At 34.5% G+C, this 14,852-nt stretch overlaps 1 protein-coding gene across 2 annotated transcripts in view; it reads right to left on the bottom strand.

Moving 5' to 3' along the window:
• Nucleotides 1-14,852, bottom strand: part of LOC102804950 (chloride channel protein 2-like) — a 43,596-nt gene that overhangs the window by 14,966 nt on the left and 13,778 nt on the right. For both annotated transcript variants that reach the window (XM_085490540.1, XM_085490541.1), the window contains exons 10-15: nucleotides 12,155-12,239; nucleotides 11,834-11,983; nucleotides 10,205-10,385; nucleotides 1,614-1,711; nucleotides 1,057-1,175; nucleotides 117-250 (exon numbers count right to left, since the gene is read on the bottom strand). In XM_085490540.1, the coding sequence (XP_085346666.1) occupies nucleotides 117-250; nucleotides 1,057-1,175; nucleotides 1,614-1,711; nucleotides 10,205-10,385; nucleotides 11,834-11,983; nucleotides 12,155-12,239 (767 nt within the window). The remainder of the gene's footprint in view (nucleotides 1-116; nucleotides 251-1,056; nucleotides 1,176-1,613; nucleotides 1,712-10,204; nucleotides 10,386-11,833; nucleotides 11,984-12,154; nucleotides 12,240-14,852) is intronic.

Below are 14,852 nucleotides of genomic sequence, written 5' to 3'. Positions count from 1 at the left end.
ACCTCCATTATCTACCAGTGGATATGATGAATGTTTTGACATATCTATATTGTACCTACCTCCATTATCTACCAGTGGATATGATGAATGTATTGACACATCTATATTGTACCTACCTCCATTATCTACCAGTGGATATGATGAATGTTTTGACATATCTAATAAAATCTTCAAATCTTGATAATTTGACAAATATGTCAGATACTGCACACTTCTCACCATGATGTCTTCTACATAAATTCGATAAGTTCTGAAATAATATTAATATGTTGCAATGTCAAGATTTACCATGTTCTTTTCCTTTGTCTTATTTTCACATACACCTTTCAAAAATGCTTATTAAGAATTGTAAGAAAGTTGAAATTATTTTCATTTGGTTAGGAAAATAACAACAAATATACAGTCCTAACATAAGCTAAGATTGAATGATGACTTTCTGGAGTCAGAACCGATAATCCCAACTCTATGAGGGATATGGTTTCGACATGAACTACAGGTATATGGTATGGATAGCTATATGTTTGAAGAATACATTGCTGTTACGTAATTTGAATGATAATGCACTGAATAGAGCCTTTTGTGTTTACCGTCCCACTGACAGTAACAGGGCTAAGCAGTATGTGGATTTATTTTGCGGGTTTGTCGTTAAGTTGTTAATCACACCTTGTCTTCTGTGAAAAGTATTTTGGTGATTAATGTGACAATATTGTAAACAATCTCCAAAAAGTTAAGCAGGTAAATAAGGTAACGACACGGCACGTGCTTAGAGTCAAAACCGAAACAAAGATTGAGGATTGAAACTCAGCAAATATCGCCATTGGCGGTGAACTTAAGAGAACATATACTGATTATATGATGTGGTGATGGAGGCGAAGATATGGTCGGATACCAAAGTATGACTTTTATTAGTTTATGTATATGGAGAGAGAATGATATTTTGGTGTATACACACAGACATGGTAAAGCAAAGCCTCCCCCTTTTCAGCATTTGCACACACTAATAATTGTACAATAAATAGATAATCTTACCCACAATGCACCATTCCCTGTACTTACTTTTTTGAGTTAAAATTAGTAATATCTGGTAAATAAGGCAGTCTTTTGATTTGTATAATGCTGTCATATATTGAAGGCTGTAATAAATGAGCTATAGCATTGGCTATCAGTACTGCTATCTGTAAACAAACAATTTGATTTTTAGATGATTTATTTGTGTGTGTGTGTGTGTATAATAGTGTTCAAGCACAACTCCTTCGTACAGGCTAAGAGGTCAAATACCCATGCTGAGAAATAAATAAAAAATAAGCATGTGGCTAAGAAACATTAAATACAGATTAAACTTGGCCTGTTGTTAAGAACCAGTCCAGGTCCTTGTTAATACAGGATTAAAAAAATGTTCATGAATTGGTGAAATTTAACAACAAAAATTATCGAAAAATTTATTTAACAGCACAAAATTTCACCTCCAACCATTATTTTGGTGTTCTCTGCTGCTGAGAGCAGGATGACATCAAGTAATGTCCAAGAGGGTCAGATCGATATGCAAACAGGGGTGTCAGCTATTCACCAATACAGGTCAAACTATTATGCAAACAGGGGTGTCAGTTACTCACCATGACGGGTAATATATGTACAATTTGCCCAGTCAGCTCAAACACAATGACTGATGTTGATATAGTATGTGTCACACTCCCAGATAAAGCTGCAGCTCCTGCAAAAACAGTATTATATATTAAATATAAACCACAGGGGCACACTGTGAAAGAAAGAAATATTTTGAACGGCACCTTTGTAACCTCCATTAAATTTGATCCTGTAAAACTATACCACCACATTTGTACTGGTTTCACACAAAGCTAGGAATTACCCAGAATTCTCTATGGTTTTGCTTGAAACGTGTTATTGACATAAATAATATGTTGGACCCAATATATACACATATTATAATATTTGTTATTAATTTTTTTAAATGGTTTTGTCCAAGTTACATGTTGTATTCTTCACGCTTTTATATATGGGTTCATACAATCAGAATGCTGAAAATAAAAAATAACAATTGGAAAATGGTCAAAATTGTCATTTTTACACAGGCTTCCATGGGGTGATTATTTATTCATATCTCAAAATTTTGCTCAGTGACATGTGATGAAAAAATCGTATATTATAATTTACATGAATCCTAATATTGGGCAAAAAAAGAAAAAACTTATGTTGCCCTCAAGTCAGAAAATTGAAAAAATTGGATCGGTCGGTCGGATTCTTTTTTTTTTCTTAAACTTGTAAAAACTAAGAGTATTGTAAATAGCCGAGGTATATGGGAATCAATCAAACGCATGATAGATATTAAACACAAAAATCAAAGTGTTTCTTTCAGTCTTTTGTATTTAAATACAGATCAACCCAAGGTTCAAAAAACAAAACAAAACATGACCTAATATTTCATATTTTTCGGTCGGTTGTTGAGGGCAACAAAACAATTTCTTTTTTTGGCCTTGTGAAACATTTAAAACAAGCGACATTGCAGCCGAAAGAGCTCCACTGTAATTATTAACTGTGAGTTGGAAATGTAGGGTAGAGTGATGTTGATAAACTTCCTAAACTGTTTACTAAAAATAGATACTTGCATATGATCTCATAAAATTAGTAAGTCAGAATCTAGTCCATGTCAAAAACATTCATGCCAAATTTCAATGCAATCTGAGTTTTGACCAAAAATAAAAAAAATATTTCCTAAAAATAGAGATTTGGATGTGATGTTATGAAATGAACAAATCTGACAGAGGACGCCCCCAGATAGCTGTGCTTTAAATATCAAGGCTATCTAGCTTAAGGTTTGGGAGAAGAAGTCGCTTGAAAAAAAGTTGACGGACGACACACTACGTATGACAGACAGACGACAACAGCTTCAGTCAACCTGCTCCCGCTCCAGTCAACCCACTCGGTCATCTTTGATGACAGGATTTAGTGAGTCTTGAAGGTGACAATAGTTTTCAATTATATAAAATGGGAGGTTAATTCCCATAATGCATTGCATATATGTGAAGTAACATGATCAGTAAAGCAAAATTTGAATTCGGATAACTCCCTATGATACATTGTGCAATATGTGATTTGAATAGTGAACTAGAATCATGCCATCTAATATAGCTTAACAGTCTGCAATGCATACTTAAAACAATCTTATTCACAATACAGAAGTTACATCAAAGTATTCAATGTTCTAAAATCAACAAACGTGACTGAGGTACACCAAAGATAACGACCAAGCTTGTAGTTTTCAAAAAAGTAAAAAAATAACATTTTTATTCAAAATGACATAACTATTGAATTCAACGTCACACAATAAACAAATCTCAAAAGAACTTCTCATAGTGTATATATACAAGCCTTGTAAGTATTAATAGTAATATGTTTATTACTCTACCAGTACCATCTGAGGGTACTGTATGGTAAAGACAAAACATAAAATACATTTCACAGACAAAGACAAAAACTACACTGAACCCAACTGATGTTTTTTAAGATCAATTTGAAAAGGTAAAGTTGATGCGGCCAGACAAACAGTAATTATTGATAATTCCACTCTGACAGTGAAATCATGTGACTAACATTAATGTCCTGCACTTTAAGTCGCCTGACAAAAATAAATCCAAGACATACATACATACTATTATATTTAATCTGAAAATACTGTCACGTTTTCAGCCAAAATGTTTTTATTATTCCATGGGATGGAAAACCATACCATACTGTTTTATGATCAAGTAAAATTCTTTCGAAATCCTCAAAAAAACAAGTTCTGTATAGGGCTTAATTATCAGCTGAGTTTTATTTTTACTTACTGTAAAGTACTGTAAAAGGGTTTATTATTCACTGGGTTTTATTGTGTGCTTATTTTGCTGACTGGAAAATGTGCTAAATTAAAACCCAGTGAAATTTAACATTATCTAAATGATAAAATCGTGAATTTAAAACCCTCTAAAAATGCCTGAAATGGTAAATCAGCTAAATTTAAACCCAGTGAAAATTAGTCATTTTACAGTATTTTATTTTCATTGGAATTCATTTTGTTTTCATTGAAGGGTCAAAATCAGTGAAAGTAAAATCTAATGAAAATACTTTTTTTTTCTATGTTTTACAGTGCTTTTTCAGCGGAAATTAATTCCAACTAAAATAAAGTCATTTACAGTATTCCTCTGAACACCAAATGTCCCAAATTAAAGCGAGAATTGAGTCCCAAGCGACGATAACAACACACCCTAAAAACACAAAGGCTCATGGGTAGACGCTTGTTTATAAACAATAAAACGCTATAGCCATCTGCCGCATGCGCAGGTAACGACTCCCCCACTATTAAAATTTAAACAATATAATGTATTGTTTTTTTCACAAACCAGTGAGTTTAAAAAACCTAATGAATATCCTGGTAACATCAGATCAGTTAAAATACAACCAAGTGAATAAACATCCATCTTCAGTAATTTGTTTTTGCCTCTTTTAAAAATATACCATTCCCCAGCATGAAATAGCAAAATATTCTGCACAGAAACACAATTACGTGCATGAACAAGTGTCTGTACAAAAGTCAAGTTCATTACTGCTATTTTTAAATTAGTATAAGTACGCAACAAAAGCATGGGGTCAGAGTTCAAAATATAAAACAGGATACAAACTGTAACTAACAAACTGTATACAAGTTACAGGATATGACTCCCTAACACACTCAAGAAGTTACAGGATGTGACTCCCTAACACACTCAAGTTTCACAAAATAACATCACATAATACTTAATACAAAATAAAAGGAACAACACCCATGAAATAATTATCATTCTGATCGTTGCTAGAGGAAGTACTACATACATTGGCAAGGAAGTACCATTTATACAGCAAAGGAACACATCATTTTGTTTTAAAACTACACCACAGCTGCTAAAGAAGGCACATGTAAACTGCATATCAGCAATTGTAGTTTATAGATAGTGGTAGATACAGAGGATTATTAGAAAACACCATGGCGACAAGTCTGACTAATGACTACTGCTAAGGAACTGCACTAAATATCAACAAGAACTCAAGTTATTATTAGACTGCAAGATATTTCAGTGGTTGTCACTATGGCTGCCAGTCTAACCATTGACAAGATAGATGAGCAGTTTTTGAGGTGTTCAGTGTGTCTTGAGCGGTACAATAAGCCAAAAGTTTTACCGTGCCAGCATTCCTTCTGTGAATGTTGCTTAATACAATGGAAGAGACAGCGAGGCAGGCTAGACTGTCCCACATGCAGAGATCCAACCAATAAGACTATTGAACAACTTTCACCAAACTTTATGATCAATGGGGTGATAGAGATCATGGAATCGCCGGTACAAAAGCCGACTGGCATGGGGATATGCCAGGGATGCCAAGAAAACCCATCAGAAAACAGGTGCATAGACTGTGCTATGGACTTCTGTAAATCCTGCACCAGAGCCCATGATAAAATGCCCATGAGCAAGAACCATCGAATGTTGACAACTCCCGAAGTTCATTGCATCAATCATGAAGACAAAGTCACTGAATTTTACTGTAATACCTGCCTTAATCTAATCTGCAGTTTGTGTGCTGAATCCATACACAGTGGGCACCGAATTATTGGCCTACTTGAGGCAGCTACTACATTTCGAAATACTGCACAACAACACATCAATCTCTTCGAACACAAACAAAAGGAAGCTCAGCAAAGCAAAATATGCGCGATGCAAAAGAGTCTTCAATTGGCTGAAGAGCTTGGACAGCAGGAAAACGAGATAAGAAAACATTCCCAAGATACAATAGACAAGTTAACACACCTGATACATCAGAAAGAAAACAGTCATGTGAGAAACCTTAAAATGGAGTACGGCAAAATGAACGAAGAGCTCAACAGCGAGATACATCAGTACGAAACAATGGAGGACCTCATGGCAAGAAACATAACATTCATAAACAATTTATTACAATACAGTAGCGCAGCTCAACTGATGAAAACAAGTCAAGAAACCATAATGCAACTGGAAACCCTAACAACGCTAGACACCACATGGCAAGCTTCTAACGCTGTACTTCCTCAGTTCCACCCTGGTGACATTTTCCTCAAAGGAACCCTGGGAACTTTGCAGCTTCCTGCAAAACAACAACCAACACTTGTGCCTGACTCCATGCAGAAAAACATGAATGAAGATTATGACCTAGCTGGTTTCCATGGTTACAGTACAACTAAAGCACTGACAGCGAGGCCTCCTTCAAAATGGCAGCACACCCAAAAACCGTCAAAACGTAGACAATCGTATTTGCCACTGAAGTTGGGTACAATTCTTGGGAAAAAAACTGAATCAAATTCACCTGGGTTTTTCAACAGACCGATTGGGGTGAAGTTAAGTACAAGTGGAGATGTTGTGGTTGCTGATAGTATGAATCGAAGAGTGCAAATACTAGACATCCAAGGCAATCTAAAATTAATGATACAATTCAGTGGTTATGGTAAACCAGTCCAGCCCATTGATGTCGCATTATCAGCAGATAACACCTACTTTGTAACGGATGGATCATGGAGAACAGACAGAGCAGGAAACTACCAGGTGATCATCTGCGACCAGCATGGCAAAGTTTTCAGGTGTATCTGCAGCAAGGATTTGCGTAACCCATGTGGGATTGCTGTTAATGAAACAGTCGATGTTTTATGCGTAGTCGACAGGTTTGCGCATTGCATTAGACTGTACGACATGGCGGAGTTCTTATGCATCAAGTCAATTGGCAAGAAGGGTAATGGCCAATGTGAGTTTCTTTTTCCATGCTTCATAGCTATCAATAGCAAAGGTTGCATGATTGTTTCTGATGCAGGGAACAACCGCATCCAAGTACTCAATTCTCACGGATCGTTTTTGTTTGAGTTCAACGGCATTCAAAATAATAGCTTTGATCAGCCAAACGGAGTAGCTACCGATAAGAATGATAACATTTATGTATGCGATACAAGTAACAACAGAGTGCAGATGTTTAACAGTCAAGGTGAATTTGTGACCAATATTGTGTGTGGCTTTGAAGTACTGGGATCACCAATAGGCATAGCAAAAACTGATGACGATAAATTCGTAATCACATGCAAAGAGTCACATAGTGTGAAGGTGTTTCACAAGTGAATACTGAACCATATCGTACAATGTACCACATTTCTTCTACTTGAAATGCACCTCACCTCAACCTCAGTAAATCAGTAACCATGGCAGCCGCATCATATGCATCGGCAATATTTACCTAACAAATTTATCTACTACGGTAGTTCCCACTTTCAGGAGATACCCTGGTTGCCATGGACACATTAATGATTGTTTGTGTTCAGTAATTCACAGCTGTTTGCAGATGATTATATTTCAGTCATGCGCCATGATGTTGCTATGAGTCAGATAAAAAAAAAAAAATTTCAATCGTGCCCTAATTATGAGTTTTTTCGACGCACATTTAAGCAAGGAAATGATATTCAAACACATCTGTTATACTTTCGAACACAGCATACATCATTTTGAATCAATTTTACTGATTTCGCAGCCGGGCGTAAAATAAGCAGCTCACAATAAATCTAATGTTCGCAATTTAACCTTTTCACCACCATACTTGCCCAAATTTTTTCTGAACTTTTTTCTTACATTCTTCAATATTTCTGGAAATTAACCCAAATTTTGGAGTCAACAGACAAAAATTTTCAATTTGCCTAATTTTGTCCTATCTTCTGAAGAAATGTGCAGACTATAAATGAGACTTTTTTATAAATTTGTGATGAAAAGAGGAAACTCGTGGTGAAAAGGTACAATATTTTTGTTAATTTTGGATCAAAGGGACACCATTTACCATATCCTACAGGTCCTGATTACAATTTTGAAGGAAATAAGGAAAAGATTATGCATGTAGATAAAAAGTTTACTCAGTGTGCATAGGATTGAATATAACCATGGATATTTACTTTACAATACTCCAGCAACAAAGTGTCATGTAACATAGTGTACCATGGGTATTTGTATAGAAACATGACATGTACAAATGTATACCAGTGAGTTTATTATATACCGTATTTATCCGGGTATAAGCCCAGGGTCCTGAACATGGAAAATTGCCAAAAAGAAGGGGTGGGTGTTTGCCAGGAGATCCCCAGCAAAAAAAAAACACGAAAATTCGCGAAAATTGACAACACGCAGATCGAACTGCAACAGGGAATAGAACGGCAAATGAAAACATGCAACAGAAATAAATGAACAATATGCAACATTAGAAGTAAAACAAAAATAATGTATTGCTTATAATGTGACAAATAAACCAGAAATAATAAAAATCGACAGTGAGAAATCATTTGAATTAGGATTTTCCCGCCGACAAACACGCCCCAATACGCGTGAACTCAAAATGAATTAAAATGTAACCAGGGATGTCCTATAAAGATTTGTTGCTATCGGGCTTAAAAAAACAGAGGAATTTCATGCAAAATTAGCAATATAAACATCTTTGGCAATAATGCTTTATATTTTTATACTAGTACCAGGTTTTCCTATTTTGACCAGTCGATCATACACCCATAATCAGTACCAACAGTCATGTGACTTGATTCACCTAGATATTTGATTCTGTTTATTCAATTTTTGGACACAGGTCACAAGACTTGCCAGATATAAGACAATCAGATGACTAGATTCAGACTAACCATGTTATACTGTAAAATGATTAATTTTCACTGGGCTTAAATTTCACTGATTTAGCATTTCAGGCATATTCAGTGGGGTTTAAATTCACGGTTTTATCATTTAGATAATGTGTTCTATGCTCAATTTTACATATTCACTGGGGGTTAAATTAGTGCATTTTCCAGTCAGCGAAATAATAATTAATCCTTTTACAGTAAATATAATTTAGACCATCAACTGCTGAATATTCTAATTATTAAAAGCTGTATTTTACAACCCATGTTTGAATTGTATGAAAATGTTGTTGATTGAGTCCCTCTATTATCTGGTATTGTTTGAGATACGAGTTATTTCCATCTTGTAAACAATGCTTTGTAGCAGGAAGACCGAAAAAGTTATTGATGGACGTTCCATAGATACAAAAGCCAACAAAATGTCATCCTATTTTCTGAATATTATTAATAGTAAAGTCTTTAAATCAATATGGATAACTTGAAATTGGTTTAACGTATGGTGGGCTACTCAATATAGATTCCAAATTTTAGTTTTTGACCTTTTGATCGTCAAACTTTCTCAACCAAATTTGTCTGCACCTTTTTCTTATATTCTTCAATATTTCTGGAAATGAACCCTCATTTTGGAGCCAGAAGACAAAATTTTAGTCATTTTTAGTTTTTACTAAAAAAATTTGGCTATTTGTCCCAATCTTCTGAAGGAAAGTGCAGACTATAAACTGGACAATTTTCGTATTTTACTTTGGTTATTTTTGTATAAACAGGACTAATATGTGAATTTGTGATGAAAAGAGGAAACTGGTGGTTAAAAGGTTAATTTTCATGATTGAATATTACCTTATCTAAGTATGAATCATTTGGTTATCTGTGACTAGGAATGTTGTAAAAAAATTCAGTCTGTTTCTGGACCAGTCGATAGAGAGACTGTTACTCAAAGTATTGTGCAAAAAAATTATGTCAGAGTTTAGAATGTTTAAAAATGTGCGACAAAGGACATTTTCTCTTCATTATTGGCAGCAGTTTTGTAAGTGAGCAAGAATATTTACCATTATTTTCACTATTTTTTTGTATATTTCTGACTTCCTAAGTTCATGAAAACATTTTAAAGTGCGGTGGCCATAGTGCAGCGCGTGTTCGAATTTCATGTAAAAAACAATGCATTTTACACGCATTGTACACGTCACTATAAGTCCCATATCGAACAGGACGCGGCACGACGACTGCCGCCCTTTAAGTAAAATTGACATCAAGCAGACTACCATGCCTTAATGTACACTACATACTACCAGTAATCTATGAATGACATTTTGTTCTGAATCAACTTAGTTTGAATAATCTGACGTTAATGAAAAAGCCTATTGTGATTCGTGCTTTTGATGACGTGTGCCAGCCGTTCACCATCATATGTATATGATTTATTTAATATGAACACACTGACAGCAATATAGATATTTGGTGTTATACACCAATCTGGATTTTAAAAACACTACTTTGTCTTACCTACAACTGCATAGCCACCTGGTATTATCCTGTAGACAGCATCTCCGCTACGAACACCATCCGGAAACCATGCAGCCATACATTCTCCAACCAATCTTCCAAACGCTGCACCGATAATAAATACAGGCATAAAAACACCGGCTGGTACTGGTAAGGTAACAGCAACCGCAGTCATCCAAAACTGTCAAGATAAACCATAGAGTTGATGTAGATGTAGTATGTTCTGTAGGTCATATACAAATCGCACCCCGAGATCTTTTTTTTTTTTGAGATTAATAGAAGAAATATTTACTACCGATAATTTCATAATACCAGTATATTGTTACTTGTATTCAAGGTAATTTTTCATTAAATTCGGTAACGAAAAGGTCATGCAAAAATCAGTGTAAAAAAACAAGGCATGTATCAATATTAAATACTCATTTAAAACTGACTCGTCTACATGTTCCAGTGTAGAGCAATACACGCATATTCTAGGGCCACTACACACAAGCCAGAGCACTTGTCAGGTTTTTTGGTGTAAAATACGCAAAAATATGCAATATCCATGCAGACTAAACATCTAACACATGCTGATGTTATATCATAACAATAATGAACTTCCAATATAGTGACATATTACACTCCTATGCTCAAAAGTGTGCTCATCTGTAGCTTCAACACTGTCGTACCAAATGTTACGCCGAATATAAAAATTGTGCAAAAGTGGGGGGTGGGCGCTTGACCAAGCATGGGCGCAAACACGGCCCGGTACGGTAAATAGAATCCTCATTCCATGGAACTACAGGTCCTTCACTACAGTTTTAATAAATAATACATGTCTTCAATTCAGTTCAGTCGGAATCACTTTAATATCTATATTACCGGTTATACCTTAAATATTTTCATTTTCTGACTACAATTACCGCAAAAATACGGTGGTTGGTATAGCTGGTTATCAACTATGCAAATATACTCAAACATCAGTGGAGTCCAGGAAACCATACATACATGTTCATTTTCTTTGTCAGTTTAAATGCTGTACATGCAAAGCAGGCAACAGGCCAAATTGAAAAAATATTGTAAATACTTTATTTTTGCTTGGAATTTATTTTCACTATTTTCGCTGAAGAGATAATTCATGGAAAATAGTATCTAGCAAATATATCCTTCTCTTATGTTTAACATTCATCTCGTCAAAAAACAGTGAAAATAAATTCTGCACAAAACACTCAAAAAGTCTTTTCAGCGAAATATTAATTCCAGCTTAAAATAAGGTGTTTCACAGTACATCATGTTCAGTCAAAATGTGCTACAAATTGTTGGTGTTTTTCAGGTCAAAATCAAACTTTTTTTCTATTTCTTTCGCAATTTTGCCCCCCAAAATACTTACACTTCTTTGCAAAAGAACAGTTTGGCCGAATGCCTGGCTATCCTGTAAGTGATTTTCATTGCTCACCTTAAATGCATTTCAATTCAAATTTAGAGTCAATACCCGACAGTATTGTTGTTCACTCAACAACATGCTCAATAAATGTATTAATTATATGGGACTGTAGATGTAGATGTATAGATTCTAGCCTAGTATACTAGTTTACTGGTAACTAACACTAATCATAACTAGTACCGGTAGTAACCAACCATCCTTACCTTCATAACAATAAAGACAACTAGTGTTACATAAATATTGCTATCTGGATGTTTCCAGTGGCTGATAACCTGAGCGTCATCAACATCGGCTTGTCCAGTGGTCCATGTGGTATTGCTAAAAAGTTCATCTAAAACCTCTTTCTGAGTCAGCTGAAAATTATATTGATAAATATGAAAACATCAGCAAGTTAAAGAGCTGTCCTATAATGTGTCTTTTCATGAGATCAATGGGATCTTCCTCACATGTCAGTTGCATGCCCTTATCAATTATCTGCCCTTGATACTTCATTGAAAGACAAAGATATATGAAAGTTGACTTACTTCACCAGCCATGAACTGTCCTAGTCCTAGAGGGAATGTTATTGAAGATATGGTAAACGCCACTAATGTTGGATATATAAAACGACTGAAAGAAGAAAAAAAAAAATAATTTTGCAGAAACCATTTTGTGTTGGGCTGGGCCTAATAGAATTAGTTTCACACATACAAATTTAGTAAATTATGCATGCCAAACTACATGACGATACAGTACTCATATGCACCAAGGGTACTCAACTTCAAAAATCACGTCTTTAGAGTCTAAATCTAGCACCTGCTTATTCAAATGATAATTTTCATTTGCCAAATTAGGTGGAATATTACATCTCTTTATTAGGGTCTGTAGGAAAACAGTCAAGGTCAAGATCTTCATTGCTATCTTTTCTGTTCACTGAAGGGATGATTCCGTGAAAATAAAATTCAGCGAATATACTTTTTTTTCTATATTTCACATTAAACTCATCAAAAATCAGTGAAAATAAATTCCATACAAAACGCCCAAAAAGCCTTTTTAGCGAAAATTAATTCCAGTGAAAATAAAGTTTTCCACAGTAGATCAAGTCTATTATTAACCAATCAGAATGCAGTGTAGTACTGACACAATTCTCGGTGAATTTCTGAGTATTGATGATGGCCTTTTTTTTTAAAGCAATGTGCAAGTAATTTTAACAAAAAAACAACAAGATTTAAAAACAACAGATGATTTGTAATTTTGAGGCATTACAAAAGATGTAGGCGCTATTAAAGATCAGGAACAATGAATATGATCAAAAAGACTAACTATGGTAGGTCAAGATCAAGTTTGTAATATTGAGATGAAATTTGTGTCAAGAAGAAGTACATACAGTGTATATGTAATTTATCGTAAACCTCTTTAATTTTGCGGGAGAAAAAAATTCGCTAGGATCCTCAACACTGAGTTACAGCCACTTGCATGGAATTTTGACCTCTAATTATAGTCACCAACAAATCGTCAAATCCTGAAAATTCCTACCAGCAAAAAATTTAATGGTTCACAGTAAAGAGATAAAACTGATACGTTTGTATTCATCAATTTTGGAGAAAAGGAATACATTTCATTGAAAGCTATAACCCTTCCACCTGGAGATATTGTCAACATTTTTGTGAAATTATTGTCATCATTTCAGTATATTCTCTTTCATTTTAATACTTATTCATAACACGAAAATGAGAGCATTTAATGAACATCTAACACTGATTCCATTTTTTTAATTATAATTGTTACAAAAAGAACTACTTTAATGGAAGTTGACTTTAGTGGAAGGTGACAAATCTTGAGAATGGTGGTAAAAAGGTTACACCATAAATGAGTGCATGGACACAGACAGAAATAATTACAATGTAGATAATTCATAATATGAATCAACATTATCAGCATTATATATGTCCACTTTCTTAATCAAATCAGTATTATTTTAAAATAAAAATACTGTGTTATCCACCTAACTTATCAATACAGCTCTTTACTTCCATACACTTACTTTTGCCTGCATAGGTGGAAATAAAGACATAATTTTTAAGCACAAAAAAAATTTATAGTTATGTTTAGATACTGTGATGACCAGAACTGTTTATGCACCAACTCCCGCATGCTCATGCTGGGACATGATTGGTGGATTGCAGGTCACATGATACATGTATATACGAGGTACCAAGATGAAGATAGTGTCATGACGATTCATTCCAGGTTTTCTTTTGTTTTCTTTTGTTTTAAACAGACACACAAATTCAAAGGATTTTCATTTTGCTTTCAGTCATGAATTATATTCTAAATGGTGTTTGCTTTTTGTTTTTGTACAGCCACTATTTACCAAGTTCATGAGCCAGTCTTAGTTCGACTTGAGTTTCATTTATTTAACGTAATTTCCATGCAGAATTGTGTGTGCTGATTATACACGCTACACCAAGAAAAGATTTTTCATTATAACACTGTTCTAAGATGACCTCGTTTTGTCTGCCACACACTGAAGGACGTACAATGATGTAAACATAGAAATTGTTGGCAAACAATGATACAAATATGCATTCTCTGTGTAGGAATTCTGTCTTCAATGATTCCTAAAAATATAAAATTGAATGTATGGTCATTGGTAGACATCAGCCTTTTCTAACGATTCTTGAAACCGAGGGACAATTTCTCAAACTCACTTCAGGACTCAAAATTCACCTCTGTCATTTTACAACTACTACCAATAATCAAGTAATTAAAAAATTCCTTTTCTGAATAGAAACTGAATCAAACTAATATCAAAAGGCACCTCATTACCTCATAATTCACATGTAATAAGACATCTATGAAAATTGAAATGGGTAAAAGGTAAATTTGAATATAAACTCCCAATATGAAAATATAGCAACCAAATTATCCGAGGTTAGTAAGATTTGCATTAAGTCAATGAATGTACTGGCCATCACAGTGGAAATTAGTGAAGAAACAAAACCAGCTAAAGAATACAATATTAGTTTTTTTATGTTATAATTTTTATTTGTTATGTAACATGCAAGTGTTAATTAGGGAATAAAGATCAGCGTGCTGTGCATTTAAAATATGTGCAGTAGTATGCTTGAGAAAAAGAAATCAACCATGTGGTTAGCCGAGTCAGTCACTGATGCTCATAGGTTATAAGCAGTTGAAAATGACCAGTATTTCTAAACGATAATGAATTATAATGAGTTTGTT

This window comes from Saccoglossus kowalevskii, chromosome 15, assembly GCF_978046115.1.
Source record: "Saccoglossus kowalevskii chromosome 15, keSacKowa6.1, whole genome shotgun sequence".
In the NCBI taxonomy this organism is placed as follows: Eukaryota; Metazoa; Hemichordata; class Enteropneusta; family Harrimaniidae; genus Saccoglossus; species Saccoglossus kowalevskii.
Note: the sequence above shows the minus strand (reverse complement) of the source record. Positions and strands in the feature narration are given on the sequence as shown.